The 18,648-nt window shown below is 36.8% G+C and overlaps 1 protein-coding gene across 1 annotated transcript in view; it reads left to right on the plus strand.

Moving 5' to 3' along the window:
- ASAP2 (ArfGAP with SH3 domain, ankyrin repeat and PH domain 2) overlaps positions 1 to 18,648 on the plus strand; it is a 63,903-nt gene that overhangs the window by 21,599 nt on the left and 23,656 nt on the right. The window contains 8 exon segments of the mRNA XM_031552608.1: positions 4,109 to 4,238; positions 5,852 to 5,879; positions 5,882 to 5,936; positions 7,318 to 7,393; positions 7,889 to 7,975; positions 14,048 to 14,151; positions 14,260 to 14,329; positions 18,516 to 18,603. Coding sequence (XP_031408468.1) covers positions 4,109 to 4,238; positions 5,852 to 5,879; positions 5,882 to 5,936; positions 7,318 to 7,393; positions 7,889 to 7,975; positions 14,048 to 14,151; positions 14,260 to 14,329; positions 18,516 to 18,603 — 638 coding nt within the window.

The following is an 18,648-nucleotide window of genomic DNA, read 5'->3' on the forward strand; positions in this document are numbered from 1 at the left end:
ACTAATGGCAGACACACTGAGGGAGCATATGGGCAGGGAGTACATGTCGTAAAACTGCTCATACTTCCAGCAGACAGACTGCATTCACCAAGGCAGTGAGCCAGATTTCACCCACATTGTTTAGTTTGATCAGTCCTCTTGTGGTAGATTTTGAGGCAGATATTGTATCACTTCTACACAGGAGTCAGAAGGATAAACTTCCTGAAGCACATTATTTACTCCCTTTTTTAGCTGTGTAGTACTGTCAGTATCCCAGTATCCCAGACACAAAGCTGTCTGTCCTGAAAATTAACTTAATAAAAATTACTTTGTTTTTAGGCCTGTGAAAATGTATTCTCTTCAGAAGTCCTGCGCTAGTAAGCATTGTGTTAATGCTATTAAAAATAAAAGCTCATTGAAAACTAGCAGGCTTTTCTGGGAAGGCTGACTCCCTTTCCTTTGCCATTTTGCTTTGAAAGGCTGGACATGAAGTCTGTTATGCACACTTGAGTGAATAAAACAAGTTATTTGAATGTGCTTAGGGGATTATAAGATCAAGGCAGTAGTCTGAGGTGTGTTACATCACTGTGCAGAAATGCAGGCACTCACATGTAGATATCATTAATGAATGGTTTTTGAGCCAAGTCAATAGGAGAATGAACAAGTTCTTACTATAGTCTTGTGTAAAGATGTCAGCGTAGCTATGTAATTAAATGATATTTCTATCATTTAAAACTCATTTTACTCATTTTTAAACAATATTTAAAAATAATATCTGAAAATTTTGCAGGCTTTTCTTAAATTACTTCTTTAGATTTGTAACATGACTCAGTAGACCACTGATATTCATCAATTGTCAGTACTTCTTCCGTATTTTCTTTTAAAGCATGTACATAAAGCGCCTTCCAGGTGCTGTTGCCACTGTTCTGCACCTACATACTTAGCCTGGCTTACTGCTGTACAGGTACAGGGAAGGAGAGGAAGAAAGACATAGATCCTGCCAGCTTGCTGCTGCTGCCTCTGCTCAGGCCACTCCAGTTTTTAACCTTGTTCCCTGCCTTAGGTATGTTAAAGAGCAATAGGTTCTGTCCTTCTTCAATAATAATAATAATAATAAAGCTCACTTCGTTTATATCATAATGTGGAGTAGAATTGAAATGGAAGTTTCTACTGAAAAACAGTTGTTTCTCTAATTGGAGCTTTACATATAGTCATGCAGTGATATTTGAACGGATGAGGCCACTTATTTTGCATCTGACCTACTTTTTTGTTAAAATCCTTCATCCTCTATTTCAGCTGTACTTGTCTATTACATGTCTGAGCTCATTGTCTGTTAGTCATGTGCAGCTGTCCTGCAAATGGTCTGAAGGATGCTCAGATTTAAATCTTAGTCAGCAAAGTCTATATATACAGTATGTACTGCATGAGCTTCAAGAACAGCAGTTTTACAAAATGCTTGCCTCTTATTGATCCTAGAAGATTTTCCTAGAGCTTTCTATATATTTTTATTTTGCTTCCTTGATCTGCCTGGAAAACTGGAATGTGCCGCAATATTTGGAAATCCCAAAATTGATACGTTGTAAAGCTGTTTTTTCCAGAAGGATTTAGTTAATATTGCATTGCGGGAACATCTGATGCTGCCAGACCCTGACTTGACCTTTGAGATACGATAGGAAACACAACTAAACCTTGCACCCAGAAAATTTGCATGCAGCACTGCATTGCTGGTAGCTTTGTTTGCCTAGAAACCAAGTGTCTTGTAGCACTGGTCAGAAAGGAGGCAGTGTTTTGCTATAAGAGAACAACAGGTTAAATTCTGAATTACAAAGCTGAAAAGGTCGTCGAAGATGGAAAGCATAAATAATAAGGAAATGCAAACATAAATAAATGTACCTCTGGTACTTGTTTTCGTTGTTTTAAAGCATCATGAAAGTTGTTGAAACCACAGTGCCTCTTCCTCCAAAGCTCTGCCTTTGAGCAGGTGCCTGACCTCTGAGTTTGTTTCTAGATCCAGCTTCCATTTCCATAGTGGAAACTTCTAGCTGCTACAGAAATGCAAATGAGGCTCCAGCAAGTGGCCTCAAGGATGCCTTGTTTCTCCAAATCAGTTGGTAGATGTTGGTGTGCTTCTGGTTTGACTTAACTACCATATACTTGTAAGAATATGCTTATCTTTTAAAGAGTAGGCAGACTCTTCCAGCCAAGTCTAACCTATTGTTTAAAAGAAATTCAGTTTCTGAACACAGTGTATACTGTAATATTGTGCTTATTGGTTTACTCTTTAGCAGTTAGGTATCTTTTGATTTAATTGGCATTTATCAGCACTTTATGACATGATTAATACACTCCTAATATTAGGAGTGATTATGTCACCCTTTGTTCAAGTGTTTTTCTATATAAACAACACAACTACTGGTGGTTTCTATATAAACAACAAAACAATTGATGGTTACTGAATTTGGATCACGTTTCATTGAATTCATTGAATTGTTAAGTGAATGTGGAAACTAAGAGAACTAAAACTATCCTGAATCATTTCTCTGAGGTTTGACTTTTTTAGAACTATCGTGTCATGTATGACTTAGAACGTGGTGTGCTGGAAAGGAGCTCCATATTTACCATTCTCTTTGACTCTTACTGTAGCGGTGTTGTCCTTGTTCACAGTTGGTGTCCGGTTAATTCTTCTGTTTGCTTTCCATTTTCTGTGGTTACAAAATGGCATATTTGGCAGTAGGTTGGTAAGAGTATAGACTTTTTGATGAAAATAGAACACTCTGGAATTGCGTTTTTCCTCAGGCAAATAAAGACTTTCAGGATATTTATTTCAAAGGAGAGGAGCTTTCCTCAGAACATCTCTTTCCTGTGGAACTTGATGTGCTGAGGAGTGCAGTGTTGGCTGGATCTGCTGAGTGCTGTAATACTACAGGGGATTGGCTCCACTGCGCCTGCCAGTAGGGAGGGCGAAATGGGGCTTTTTGGATTGCCATTCAAGTATGTTTCCCTCTGGGAATGTTATGGGATGAGATTAATGGGATTAATTCTACTTTTCCGTTGCTGCTTGAGGCATAAGAGGAGATAATTTCTCATTCTTGAGAAAGGCTGGATATATTGTTGTGTAAGAATATAGTGGGCAATGTTAACATCAGGTTAAGAGAGCACTTGAGACGTATCATCTCTTCAGAGAGAGAACTGAGAGACACTTGACTGCCCAAGAGGGGGTGTGACTGTTTGTGTTGTTTGTACCTCTCGTGGGCTTCCTGGATTCTTTTCTAATGCTTCCTCCTGTCCAAAAGCAGTATAGCATTTCCTCAGGAAGCTCTTTTCAGAATTTTTTGCCTCTAAGCTGTGCATATAACAGTGCCATAAAGCAAGCACTCATCTATTTTCTTTTATTAGTATCATTTTCCATATTAGGCTGGTCTATCTGGGTAATCACTGATTTTAGCAATACTACAAAGAATAATGAAGGCACAAACACACGTAGGGGAGTTCTCCCGCATGACGAGCATCAGTTCTTCGTTTACATTCTCCAGGAGAACATTTTTTTATTCAGAGCTCTTGGAAAATGTCCGTGGAAACTTTTAGGGAATAAGGACAGCTGGTCTGGCAGACTTTGAAGTCTGCAACACAGTCGGCTGGCCGGCATTCCCAGTGCCAGCTGGCTCAGTAGGAAGTAGAGATGGCAAATGTGATTTTGGCTTAGGAAACCCTGTATATATAGAAGATGACTTGATGACAGGCAAGACTCAATAAATCTGGTGACATAATTGAGCTACATTAACCAGTGTTTGGTCTGCTGGGATTAAGCATGAATTTTAATTGAAACTGTAGGATTATTTAGTTGCAGATTTTTTTTCCAGTACAAGAAGTTAATATCTTTCTCTAAATTGTAATCTTCCTTTAGAGTATGTCAGGAAATTATTTTAACAGATGATTGGATTAGGTTTCAGCTACTGCTTGTCACTGCTGATCTTCAGTCATTGTCAAATTTCAAATGAATGGCATCTGGAAGTAAGTCTATGCAAAGCTGCAAGACTGGCTCTGCATCTGTCAGTAGACTTTGTGAATAATCAGATTTCCTGAGAGGCTTTCAATTTCTCACTTCACTGACTGATTCTTCACCTTATAGTACAAAAATAGAGAAGGAGAAAAAAGAGCATGCTAAGCTGCATGGGATGATCCGTACAGAAATAAGTGGTGCTGAAATTGCAGAGGAGATGGAGAAAGAAAGAAGGTTCTTCCAGTTACAGATGTGTGAGGTAAGATTCAACATGAAATTTGTCTTGTTCTACCAAAAAAACTATTAGGAACACTTTAAAAGTGTAAGTATTTCAGGGAAAATGGGATGTTAACAGTAACAAGACAGTAATGGACTTAGTTTGCCAACGTACGTTTTTCTATCCTGATGAGCTAACTTTGCAGCAAATTTTCTAGTTTGACATATAAGTAAATTTTAGAATAAGCAATGCAAAGCTCAGTTGAAGACTAAGAAATGATGATAGGTATACTTTCACACTCCTACTTTATGTTATTTTAAGTCCTAGATCACTCTCTGCATTGTTCCCTACACTGCCAGCTGTTGCAGCGTTATGTGAGGAAGGACTCCAGTTTAGCCCTCTTTTGGGCTGGTGCTGGGAAAAGAAAGCTAAGGATGGAATCCAGTTGTCTTTCAAGATGGCTCAGAATGCTGGCACTTTGAAATCTTTGTGACTTTGGTCTTTGTGATGTTAAATCCGATGCAAATTTTTTTATTTAATTCATTTAAAGACTCATAAGGTTCTATAAGGAGCTGAGGCTGTTTGTTCTCAGTATGCACTAAGTCAAAAATACACCATGGATGTTTCTTCTGTTTTTAATATTAATGACTAAAGCTAATTTTACCTATACACCAGCCTACTTTTAATACCAGTTTTGGTAACTGCACAAACTGATATTTATTAGAAAAAACTTCATATACCTGTACAGAGTCAGACTAAAGTATTCATAGCTGATAAAGTAATTTGAATACTCAATAAATATAAGGATTTTACCAACTAATTGCCCATCTGTGTCATCTGCAAGAAACAGTGTGGAACAGATGCTTCTGTTTCATTGTGTCACAGTAAAGGAGGAATTCATTTCAGTCGTTTGTAGAGATATTGAAATGTGGGGTGAAATCTCTAAAATTACCTTAAATGTGGAGTAGCGGAAGTGAATCCTGTATTTTTTCTGGTTTTTAGGAAGAGATTATGCTTAGTTACATCTAAAGGTAAAAGGAGTAGTAGTAAAAAGAGATTTTGTTTTGGTTAATATGCCAACATAGATTTATAAGCAGTTGCCTTGAATATCAGTTTTACGTCTCATGCTAAACTATGTTTTTTGTTGTTTATGTGTATAAGGAGCTGGTAGAGAAAATGACAAAATTAGAAGGCAGATTTAAAAATACTGGTTAAAATAATCCCTCTTTTTTTGTTATTGTTCTTTTGTTTGCTTGTTTTTAGTAAATTGCTTTCTTCTGACATCTACTTGGCAATGGATTTAACAATCCATGAGAGAGAGAGATCTTATTAGGCTGCTAGATTTCAGAATGGGTTCCTTAATTCATTGCACAAACTGTTTTACGCTTCCTTTAACAGAGGCTTCCACTAGGAGTCGTGAAGGATGTGATAAGTTTGGACTAATCCTGCTTAAATATCCCCACAGGATATCAAAAAGGAGCAGTAACAGCTATTGCTTCTGTGTGATTAACCCTTGAAGCCACAGTTTGGCATTTTCTTTTAGGTCTCTTAAAACTGGAACTGTTAAAGCTTGTTGAAACATAACTGAAAGTAAAATGTAAAAAAAACAGAGACAGTAATCATTAATTTTGTTGTGTGTATTACTGTGTTAACAGTACCTGCTGAAAGTCAACGAAATCAAGATTAAAAAGGAGTGGACTTGCTTCAGAACCTGATCAAGTATTTTCATGCTCAATGCAAGTATGTTTTAGGTTTTATACCTACGCTATATACTGGAGTAGTTTTTAATTAAATTTAGACATAACACTTTTCTGAATTTTTAAAAAAATAAATCTAGGATTTGACTGGTGTTGTTGAAATCTTTTGACAAATTGCTTTTGTCAAATAGTTTAGCAGTTGTGTTTGTTATTATATTCCAAAAGACTTAATGACTTTTAGAACCATAGAATATAATTGCTTGTTCCAAAGGAAGGCCACAGAATAATTTGGCATATTTCAAAAACTACTCCTGAAATAGAGCTATTATTTTGCTCAATTAGTTAGTGGTCTATTAGTTTTGACATGTTTGATTTGAATTATTTTTTCAGTGTATGTAGCAATGATCTAAATTAAATCTGCGCTCAAGGAAAATAAATTGCATAAGCAGTGAGATAAAGCAGTATTGAAAGAATCACTCTTCTTTCTAATTAATTGAAGAACTCAGTAATAAAACACAAAGCTCTCATTAGAATGATCTCCTTTTTTATGGTAGTATTACAGATCAGTAATATGGCAAGAAAGCCATAGCTCTAAACTTGAAAGAGCTTCTGTCTGCTTGTTCAAATCAGTAAATTTTTATTTTAAAATACCAGTTTGAATCAATGGAGGATTTTTTCCCCTGTATTGTTGCTATGTTGCTTTAAAATCTATTTCACTTGTACTTTGTCACTCATCTCCCTTGTCCATTTAATAGAATTCCCATGACACCAAATGCTGTGTTGCGTTGTCACTTTCATATCTGCATCCCAATGAAAATTCTTCCACTGCAAATGTGGCAGCAGTTTTTTAATCAAATATTTGTATACCTGTGGTTTGTTCGAATTTACTTTTAAAATCTTCTTTTAAAGAATTGGAATGTTGAAATGCAGAATATCACTGTGCAAATACACCAGTACATACGATAAAGTATGATTTAGCATATTCAATTTGAATATAGGCTGTAAGTAATGCTTGGGAAACAGAGGCTTTCCTTTAGTGGGAGAATGGCATCAAGTGTGAAAACATTGGGCTCTGAGAAGTTGCAGTTATGTTACACTTGGTTGAGCTTTTGCTGTTCTACAATAAATGTTGTTCTAGGTCTTCAAAAAAATGAGATGAGTCTGTATTTGAGGTGAGAGTAAGGACAACTTACACAGCAGTGGATTGTGGCTGTTGTAAATCTACTTGAGGATTTTGTATCTTAGGATAAGCTGTGATGGGAATAAAGATGTGAATTGATCAAAGATGCACAGAAAAAGAAATGTTTGAAGTTTTCAAGTTCTTGGCACTGCGTAATAATTTACATGTTTTCCTTTGGGCAACTTTTAAACTGAATGTACAAAGTGAAGTTTAATAAGTCTTCTTTTTGTTTTTCATTTTTAAGTTTCTTTCAGGATGGATTAAAAGCAGTTGAAAGTCTCAAGCCTTCAATTGAGACACTCTCAACAGATCTTTATACAGTGAGTTAGCAACCTTTCACAATTGTGTTGTAAGCTGAGTTTTTTACGGTAAAACTGCAAACATTTTTGTTTAGGTTGATTGACTGGCTTAATTCTGTAAGGTTTTGGGTAAATTTTTGAGTAGAATTTTGTTATAATGTCTTGTTTGGGAGCCTTGGTTTCAGTTCCAGTTCCCCATGTAAAATGTTTGGGGAATAGCCCTTAGTCTACAGAGTTTACTGATTAAGTGAAAAACAGCATATGGTTTCAAATTGAGCACAAGGCAACAAGAAGAAAGTAACAATGTCAAAGTCTTAACCCAACAACGTCCTAGCCATTGTCTAGTTTTCTGGAGATAAAAAGGAAAATAAACTGATCGCAGTGTCTTTTCTCTCTGTGTTTTAATTCTTGATGAACACTTCTCAGAAAAATGGACAAATTAAGTAGCAAGTTTGGAAGAACTGTTGACAAGAAAATAATAATGTTATTTTTAACCTGTGTTTTTCTTCTTTCAAGATAAAACAAGCACAGGATGAAGAAAGAAGACAATTAACACAGCTCAGAGATATTTTAAAATCTGCACTCCAGGTTGATCAGAAAGAGGTGAGCATATAAGGTGATTTAACCTTTCAATGCCCATTGCATACTTCCAATCTTATGTATTTGAAATAGAATTATTTTAACTTTAATCAGCTGTAATTTCTTGTGTTTATTCATCTTTGCTTTGATCTGATATTGAATGTTTCTGACAAAGATATTTTTTAAAAAGAGATTCTCACTTAAAATATATTTAAGACTAATGTATGCAAAAGAATTTATTTTTACTACTACTATTACAAAACATTTTAATTGATGCACTGCCTCTGAATTAACTGCAGGCAGCAGTACCTATGTTATGCAAATTGGGAACAAAAGAACTTTGACAAAACAAGGACACACAATTAATATAATCTTATCACACTGAAGTATTCCATATAAAGATTATGTATAAAGATGATGTAGAACTAAAAATCCCAGAACACTTCTGTTACCATCTGCAAAAATAACAGCGAAGTTGACTGTTCTGCTGCAAGATGCCATTTTTCAAAGGTATTTTTTGATTTTCAGTTGAGATTGCTGTTAGATTTAAAGCATTCTGAAGTCATTTTATTTGGCAAGCTCTGATCTGGAAGCAAGCATCTTTTGTGTAATCTAATCCTAAACACTGGTTCTACTTCTGTTTCAGATTGCTAGTGCTTCCTCTTCATGTAAATAAAAGCCATCCAGCTTCCTTTGTGTTGCTGCTGGGTCATGAGCAAGGGATGAATGAACATCTCCCCTTTCAGATTGTCTTTCTGAGAGGGGTTAGAATGAAATAATTTAGTCTGTAGACCTCAGACTTCCTTCATCTGTTGTCTCAGTCTTGCTTTTATCTTTGCACAAAGTGTGTGCTGGCTCCTAGCTGTAACAGGTGGCAGCCAGATGACTTGTTGAGAAGCATTAAATGCTCTTCACTTGGAGGTGCTGTTAGTACTCACATGAAGTTTTTGGTAACGACCATTTTGTGCAAAGTCCTGTTCATTTTGCACAATGAACCTGCCTGCCATTTAGAATTCACTGAGGTATGTATTTGCTAAAAGCTCTCAAATTTGAGCTCTGTGTAGTGAAAGACTAGTTACCCTAACAGACATGATGGTTCTGCCATTGGCTGCTTACTCTCATTAAAAAGTCTGCTATTTAGGCATGCATTAGGATATCTCCTATTCTGCTCGGGTCTTTGTTCAATAGAGATAAGAAAAGCACTCAGATTTCATGATTGCTGGGGATGTCACTCCTCTGCATTTACCTGTTTATTGATGATTTTAACTTACAATGAAGATGTGGTAAGCACACCACAAATATGTTTATCAATTGAACTGTTTTTGTTGTGCTTGAAAACAGATGTGTTGAAAGTGCTTTATGCTATAGTAGTTATATATTAATTCTGCAAATTTAGATAAAACCTTCAGAGCATGAAAAGTAATACTTATTAATGTTGTTTGAAAAGATGAATTAATCAGTGGGGTTCCAAACTACCCTACTGTAATCTGCTGTAAGGTCCACTAGTATTATTCTTGTTGCACTGTAGTTTCCTTTACTATAACTGACTTCTTTTTCTTTCCTGAAATGCATTTACATTTTGTGACCGAAGTCTAGGAGAGTAAGTGTTACTGTGTCTTACTGAAAATCATTGGCATGCTTTCCACTCAGATTCCAAGAAACTGGATTTTTCCTCTGAGCTTTTTTCTGTTGGTATTGGAAGAGTGGTTCTTTTATTTCTACTCCTCTGTTTGTTATATTACGGAAAGAAAAAAAAATAGATTGTTCTTGGAAAAGAAAATTACTGCAGGACAAATTGGTAATTTCCTATTCACTTTCTTTTGGGAATTAAATCCAGTTACTTGATTTGATGTTCTTGCAAGATATTAAGGACACATGTATTCTTAATTAAAATGGCTTTAATGTATGAAACAATAGAATGTTGCTGAATGCTTCTGCTTAAGAAAACAAACCATGACAAATGTGTGAATATTCATAGTGAACCTTTTTTGTTGCATCTGAATACATTGTCTCCTCCTGCACAGAACTTTCTCAAGCCTGATTTGTACTGAAACTTCTTAAGAGATCACTGTGTGTCCGTCTTAGTTACTTATATGTTGTTTGTCTTTATTTTTTTAACTTTTCCAAACTCTAGAGCTCCTACAGGCATCAAGGTCAACCTTAGAGTAGCATTGCCTTTACTTCTGTCATTCCTGCATCCTCTTTGATTGTTAAGGCCTTACCTACAAGCTTAAGCTAAAGCAAGACAGTTGGGTTGTTGGACCCTCTCAGCCCATGGGAGTGACCTGTTCTGCTAGTGCATAACTCCAAACTGTTAGCATTAAAGGTAACTTCAAGTCAGGGTTGAAATCTTCTACCACTTCCTCTGCCTCTTTGGTCAAATATGCAATCTCTTTAGGTAACTGCAAAATGGAGTAATCTTTGTCTTAAAATTTTTCACAGCTGTGCTATAGGAGAGGCTGCCTGCAGGAGGTTCTGGCAGATAGATCTGCTGGAGAGTGTGTGGGGCTGTAATAGACAGTGACGGGTCACTGAAAAATCCTCCTGGTAATGATACCACAAATGTGAGAGAACCTCTTGGAAAGCTGGAAGGGCTTTCTGGCAACTTTGTGCACAGAAGAGATATGGGCAGTCTCAATGCTTGCTACATGGGAGCAGTGAAACAGCTAGCCAAAATTTTCCTTGTAAAAGTCAAAGCACCTTCTTTGGAAAGCTCTATTGCATTCAGATAGTTGGGCTGATAGCTAGGTTTATAGGATCTCTCTTGCCAGTAGAATCATAGAATGGCTTGGATTGGAGGGACCCCAAGGATCATACAGTTAACCCCCCTCTCCCCACTCACCACAGGCAGGGCCTCCAAACTCCAGATCTGATACTAGGCCAGGTTGCCCAGGGCCCCATCCTGATCTTGAGCACCTGCAGGGACAGAGCATCCGCAGCTTCTCTGAGCAGCCTGTTCCATCACCTCACCACTTTCTCTGTAAAGAAGTTCTTCCTGACAATCTAAATCTTTCCTCCTTGAGCTTAAACCAATTTCCCCCTTGTCCTATCACTGTCCACACTTGGAAAAAGTTGATTCCCCTCCTGTTTATAATCCCCTTTAAAATATTGTAACGCTGCAATGAGGTCTCCTCAGAGCCTTCTCCTCTCCAGGCTGAACAAGCCCAGCTCCCTCAGCCTGTCTTTGTAAGAGACATGCTCCTCTGTTCATTTTCATGGCCCTCCTCTGAACCTTCTCCAACAGCTCCACATCTTTCCAGTATGGGTGGCCCCAGAACTGGATGCAGTACTCCAGATTGGGGCCCAGTATTCAGAGGCTATCCTTACAGAGTAGTGTTGTCACATTCATTTAATTTTTAGTTGTGTTATTAAGCTTTATTTAGAAATCTTTGTGAGATTTTGAAAGAAATCATTTTGAACCTGTTCATGGTCAGAGAAGTATATAAACATGCTGCAATGAAATGACTCACCTTTGCTTGTACTTTTCAAAGCTGATAAAGTGAACAAAGATCAGCTACTTTGGCTTGTGTTTTTTTCAATCTATCCTGATCTTAGTACATTCAAGATTTAAAACAGCAATACTCTTCTTTAGTTTTAATGTCCTACAACTTGCAGTGCTCTATTTCCTCTCGTAGGTCATATGCCTTGCTCCTGCTTCTCCATTGCAGCTATTGGGTCAACTGTCTGTGATTTGTTCTCCTGCTATGTGAAATACACAAATCAGGGGGGGAAAAAAAAAAAGGATGAAACTTTTGGGAGCCCACACATGGAAAAGGGATGCTGACATTGCCCGGAAGGATGTTAATTGTGATGGAGATTAGTCGTATGGCATAATGTCTTTCAGAAGCTAGACCAAAATCATGAACTTAATTGTCCAGAGGCTGTGAAAAGCCATCATCTGGAAATCACATAGCACACCATTCATTTGGTCACTGCCTGAACCAGGGATTTAAAATTGGAAATCTTTTACTCTTGTCCTTAACCCCCTGTCATGAAATAACACTGAATTTATAAAGATCCTGTTCATAGAAATGAATGTGTGGAAATACACGTCATCTACAGCAGCTTCCTTTCTAGTTGAAGTAAGGCAGGAAGCTTGTATCATTGACTTGCCAGTCTGGCCAAACATAGCAACTGAGAGTAAACAACAGCTGAAGGGAGGTAGTTGAAATGCAGAAAATGTTCCACAAAAAGGAGCAGCATGATCTTAAGTAATGGGAATTCTACTCAGAGCAGGTGTTGGAGGCCATCTGAAATCTCTGTATAATTGAGGATGTGGAGAACTGAAATTAATTTCCTGTAAGGCTTCTAATCTGCTTGGGAATGGAGTTCTTTTACTGAAGAAAGACAATAATGGGAGGCAGAGATTAAGGCATTGGTAGGACATAATAGGCAGTGTCGGATCAGATATCCTTCAGAAGCCAGTAAATGTACATATGCAGTGCTTCTTAATCAGTGATGAGAATTCTTTTCAAATGTTTCCATGTTTGGCAGCTGGAGTGCAAAACCAAATAATTCTTTATAAACAGACTAAGGAAGAATGATAAACATACTGACTTAAATCTGAAGGGATGCTTTGTCAGGCATGATCATTTTAAGTGGTGGTTTTGCAGTACCATTGAAAGCTACATATGCATCCTGTTGCTACCTGATACAGCTTCCTACAGCACTAGCTATGAGACAGGGACATGGGCACAGGCTGCTTCTGCCAAAAAAGAGCAGCTGGACTCTGCTGCCTTCAGCTCAGCCTGTGGTTCTCAGCATCACTGACCTTCAGGACTGCATTCAGGATGAGCAGGCATCTTCCAGTCAGAAGCTGTGGAGTTAGGCTGTAAGCATGCTGAATGGGGCTTGTAGGTGGTGGCTCTTTCCCTGCCATGTTTCTCACTGCTGTTGCCATTACTGTTGAGGAGAAACTTGTTCTTAGTTTTGGTTGTTTTTTTTCCCACTACTTATATCCGGAGATAACTCTTAGGCTAAGGAAGTCTGTGAAGCTAATGATAATTAGAGAGAAATAATGTTTTAAAAGCATGCTTCTTATATTACTGTAGATTTTACTGTGTGTACACTCTGGAAACCCAAACCTAATGTATCTTATGACCATACTCCTCGTGTATCTGAGACATACTATCTCATCTTTTTACAAAAGAGGATTTTCATCAAGTTTGTGAGTTTATGTCTTACTTGCTCTTAAGGTTTTGTTTGTATTAGCTCAGACAGTCATTAAAGTGAGCTGCTTTCTTTGTGATTGTTTTATTTTTCTTGCTGTACTTGTATTATATACCGTATATAATCAAGGTGTCTTACATCAGTATAGAAAAAATAGAGAAGGAAACAATAAATATTGTAAATCCTAGTCACTGTTGGTGCATGCATTAAAAAGTCCATTGCATCATGCTGCTGCTGCTCATACAGCATGTCACATCTGATTTTTCATTACAAGGTTCTTGTTTGTTCTTTAAGGAACTGGACTCTTGCTGCAGGTGGATCCTTTTTCAGGGTAGTTTTGAGAGCAGTTGGAATAGTTCAGTTTACTCCTTCCTATCACAGCATTCTACTGCATTCAAGATGGTTTGGTTTGGTTTAGATTAGTCTTACAGAGAAAAAACTTTATAGTTTTACCTACTAATTCCTGGATGCCTCCTGAGCTATGTTTCTAGTAAGTCTCTCTTGCTTTTCAAAGAGAATAACTTGACTCAGTTCCCACAAGGAAAACCATCTCAAATTTATTTGCGTTTTTATTTTTTACAGTGAAAGAGCACACTAGGAATTGCAGATAATAATAATCCTTAGTATTTATGAGCTGCAGGGTTTGCATGAATTGGAAAGCCAATTGCTCTGGTTAAAAACATAAATAAAGGCAGTAGCAAGGCTAAGTAAGAGCAAGGGGATTTTAGGAGTCATTTCTAGTACCTTTCAAAGTGTCTTCAATGTCTTCTGAAAAAGAAATTCTTTTTCTCCTCGTTGGAGGAAATGTGTGCATTGATTGGCCTGTCGGATTAGAGTAGAAGGGAAGGCTCTGAAACTCATTACTAAGATGGATATTTTGGTTGAAAATGTGGAATGGAATACAAATTGCTGTTCTTTATGTTTCAGGATTCTCAGATTCGTCAGAGTACAGCTTACAGTTTACATCAGCCTCAGGGAAACAAGGAACATGGCACTGAACGAAATGGGAGCCTGTACAAGAAAAGTGATGGGTAAGTACTGCTGGATTCTACTAGGGAAAAATATGTCTTAAAACCAAAGTAATGTAATATTGTATTAAAAATTGAGTCATTTTTTCTTTTTCCCTCTCTTTAAACCAGAATCAGAAAAGTGTGGCAGAAAAGGAAGTGCTCAGTTAAAAATGGTTTTCTTACAATTTCCCATGGTACAGTAAGTATTTGTTTACAGTATTTTATGTACATGGTTGCTAATACAAAAAGACAAATATGCTGGTCTATATTTATAATCTGGATTTAGCTACATTCCTGATGCAGTGTTTTGAATATGATGGATACATTTTTTTAAGGCAGTGTTTCAGAAATATATCAAGACATACACAGTATCTAAAAATACAGCTGCTTTAATGCTAATGACTGCTAATGGAAAAAAATGTTTTCTTTTTTAGGATAGATTTTATTCTTATAAACTGTTCATATGTTACCGGACTACCTAAAAATTAAATTTTAACTTCAGTATGTGGAAAAGATTTGGTTGGGTGTTAGCTGTCTTCTACTTATGGGTAAAACAATTTTTATGTTTACAAGACAATCTAAAAGAATGTCGAATCTCTCACTCAAATTTGCTGCTGTATGATAGTCTGTTATGAAGGTAACTTTCCTGGAGAGTAACTACTGGAGAAAAGTAACTTTGAAGCCAAAGTCTACCAGAAAGATGAAAGAGAGTGCATTAGAAGCTTCTTTTTCTTTGCTACCAATATTTACAGCATAGTAACTTTTAATACTTTATACTTAAAACTTTAAACTTCATGCTTTCCTACTTCCTAACTTTTACACTTGGCTTTGAACTCAGTTATTTCTCCTTTCTCTTACCCTTCTCTTTTTAGCTTGCTTTCTTGAAACTTAGGTTTCTTAGAGCAAAAATCAACTCAGTGGCATTATTTCCCATTCTTTGTCCTATAAACAGTCCTGTTTCTTGATCCTCTTATGAACCGTTTTGCTCTTTATCTTGTTATGCCTGTTGCCATGACTGCAAGTTGACCCTGGCAGCAAAAATGAATCAATCCCTCATTTGTGCATCTAACCACAAGCTGTTGCTTTTTGAATTGACAACCAGGAGCTAGGGAGTGCAAAAGAGTCACTGCTCTGACTTTGGAATTGTCCTCTCTGTTTGAGTGTGTCCTTGTTAGAGTAAAGTCTGTCAGTATTTCTATACTAATGTCTCTGTGTCCTGTCATTGGGCTTGTCATTGAATGTGCTATAATGGCGGCAACAGGACTTGGGGCAGCTTAGAGATAGCAGAGTCTACAAAATCCACTTGTAGAGCAGAATGTTCAAACTTCTATGTACAAGTGCACTTACTGAGTTCTACCAAGACACCGATTCTTTTTATGAGTTGTCTACCAGATGGTCATACATTTTTAGAATTCTAAGTTCTCACTGAAATCTGTGCAGCTGTAGCTGGGAATCAGTTACTTAAATTAGATATACTTAAATGTGGTTTAGCTGTGTAGATTTCACAAGTGTGGTTTTGATCTTCTTTTAATAAAAAAATTAGAAGAGTATCTTTTCATTTTAAAACCACTTCTGTTTTTCCTTATTTGCTGTGTTTCTCCATATGCACTGGTGGCAGCTCTGTGCAAAATAAATAAATAAATAAATAAATCTACACGTATGTCATAGACACTGAAATGGGTAGTGGCAATTTCTATTTCATAAGGATTTTCTGGGCTACTCTGAGTAACTTCTGAGATTTTTGGAGCAACAGCATTGATTTCCAAGCATCCTCGGTGCTGATATCATCTTAAAATATGATGTGTCATCATCTCTTCCCAGCTGTTCATCAAAATGAACCATTTCTCAGAAACTCAGTAGTCAGTTTTGTTTACTGCGTTAAATAGAAATGTGTAAGTACCTTCCCTTTAAAGGTTATATTTTCTTCACAGGCTTTTCCACTTTGGTCTGGTAGCTTTTCTTTTTTGGGTTAGTTTCTACAACAGCTATCTTCAGGCAATTCCAGATGCTGTATTCTCCCCTACATTTCCCTGTCAAGTGGTCTGCTGTTATGGATGGGGAGAATATGATTTCTTCTAAACTAGCTATAATGCTGAACATTTCTGTATCAGTGTACGTGCAGGACTTAGATTTTTAGGCATCTTCAAATAAATTAGCATTCACAGAGCAATGTGCAAGATAAAGATTGGCTGAAGAATAGACATTACTCCTTAGAGTAATTTTTAGCAACTGGAATGTTTCTTGACATCTACCTGATTGCAATTTAACATACATAGATGAATCAAACAATAATATAGGCCAATTTAACAATATAAACAGGAATTCACAAATGGCTTCAGGATCAAGAAGCACGAAGGTAGAAACTTGAAGATTCATGGTTTGGGTTGGAAGGGCCCCCAAGAATCAAGTTGTAACCCCCCTGCCACAGGCAGGGCTGCCAGTCAGTAGATCAAGCGCTAGATCACATTGCCGCTGCCCCATCCAGCCTGGCCTTGAACACCTCCAGGGATGGGGCATCCACAGCCTCCCTGGGCAGCCTGTTCCAGCACCTCACCACTCTCTCAGTAAAAAAAAAAACTTGCCCTCAAAGATTCCTCAAAGATAGTTTGAGTTTCAGGTGTACGAATGGTATTCGGTTGTGTTCTGCAATTAGAGGACTATGAAAGTTTTACTGTCAAGGGATTTTGTTAGCGTTTTGGTACTGGACATTAAATACAGTAGAAATGTATACACTGGAAAGCTTAGTGCTATGGCAACTAAGTATATTTAAGTATAACTCAAAAAATGAGCTCAAAGTGGCATTTTGATGATGTGTTCTTGCGTATTTGTAGTTTCAAAGAACTGTTGTTGTTCATAGGCTAAAATAATGAAAGCTGTGTGTCCTTTTACAACTAAAATAAATGTAATTTGATAAGCTGTTCACTATGCAGAGAATACAATGTGGTTCTCAATTAATTGTCATTTTAGTGCTTGCGAAACCTCTCATGGGTACAGTTTGGTTGACATTGCCCAGCCAGTGTCCTGGAGGTTTCAAAACATGCATGATTTTATGTCATGTTTGGTGGCTGGGTTGGGCAAAGAATGAGCTTGCAGGTTTTCAAGGAGGCTGTAACATTTTTTTTTTTAAACAGGAAAAAATACATAGTAGCTTCCCTTGTTCCTTCATGGTTTTGATCTCTCAATGACCTTCGGATGGAATTCTGTTGTTTTCCATTTTTGGCCAGCTACAACATTTTATCATGTTGTTTCAAGGATTCTTCAGACTTGTTCATTTCTTTTTTTGAATGAAATGTTTCCATCAATAAATGTGGAAGATATTAAGAAGATCTACATCTCTTATGATTGATTGCAAGTCAATAACATTAGGTGATAGTTCAGCTTCATTTGATAGTAATTCTTGTTCTTAGATGATTAAATCTTGTTTTAGCAATTTGATATGTTCAAAAGGTTAGAACACAGCAGTAAACATGGTAATGTATTTATGTGTACTTCTGTCTTTAAAATAGTAATTTCTTAATTCCTAATTCATCAAGCCAAGGGTAAAACTAGCTGTATAGATTCTACTGTGGATCTGGAAGAATGGAAGGTTAAGGGAAAGAAGAGGTTAGTACAGAGTTGCTATTTGAAAAGTCTTTCTAGCCTTTATGAGACTTTTTGAAAAGGAAATTTGTTTATTCATTTTGCTTTTAATAAAGCATTCTGATTCCTTACTCATAAGGAACTTAAATTTGTGAGAGAAACTGTATCTGTCAGAGTGTATATACTTACGTACTCTTATATACTTGTATAAAGTATATAGAGAGTATAATATACTGTTTAACTACATTTTTTTTTTTAAATAATAAACTGCCTGAGCTTAGTTTTGTACATGCTTGTTGCAAAACTTTTGTGTGCAGACTTCTTAGTTTCCTTCAGTGTGAAAGGCTGGGTGCAGTGAGCCATCTGCTGAGAGTCTTTCTTCACTGGTTATTGAAAATGTAGATTAATTAACTTTTTAAAACTAAATGTCTAAATGTTAGAAGCGTAAACTAAAGTAAAATGAATCCGTTTCTTTGTTATACTTGATGGTTTGAGATAAGTGATATTGATTAGGTGATCAAAGGACTATCAAAGAATAATTAAAACAATATTTCCCCCACCCCTCTTACAAAATGCTGATGTTTATCCAGTTATCAGTGAGCTAAACGGCCAAACGTAAAGAAATGCGATTTACAAACCCATTGTTCAGAAGAAAACATAATTAAAAACCTGGGTACTTAAAAACTGAAGCAGCAGTCATTCGTCAAGTCTTTCTGGCACACTGGATGTTATCCTATGTTTTTGGACTGCAGGGCTCAGTCAGTATTAATATACTAAAACTTGTATCTTGTTTTATCTTTAAATAGGCTAACCGACCTCCAGCAAAGCTCAATCTGTTAACCTGCCAAGTGAAAACAAACCCAGAGGAGAAAAAATGTTTTGACCTCATATCACGTAGGTTTGTTGTTTAGGTTTTTTTACTTGCAGTTAATACTAAAG

Source organism: Meleagris gallopavo, chromosome 2 (assembly GCF_000146605.3).
Source record: "Meleagris gallopavo isolate NT-WF06-2002-E0010 breed Aviagen turkey brand Nicholas breeding stock chromosome 2, Turkey_5.1, whole genome shotgun sequence".
In the NCBI taxonomy this organism is placed as follows: Eukaryota; Metazoa; Chordata; class Aves; order Galliformes; family Phasianidae; genus Meleagris; species Meleagris gallopavo.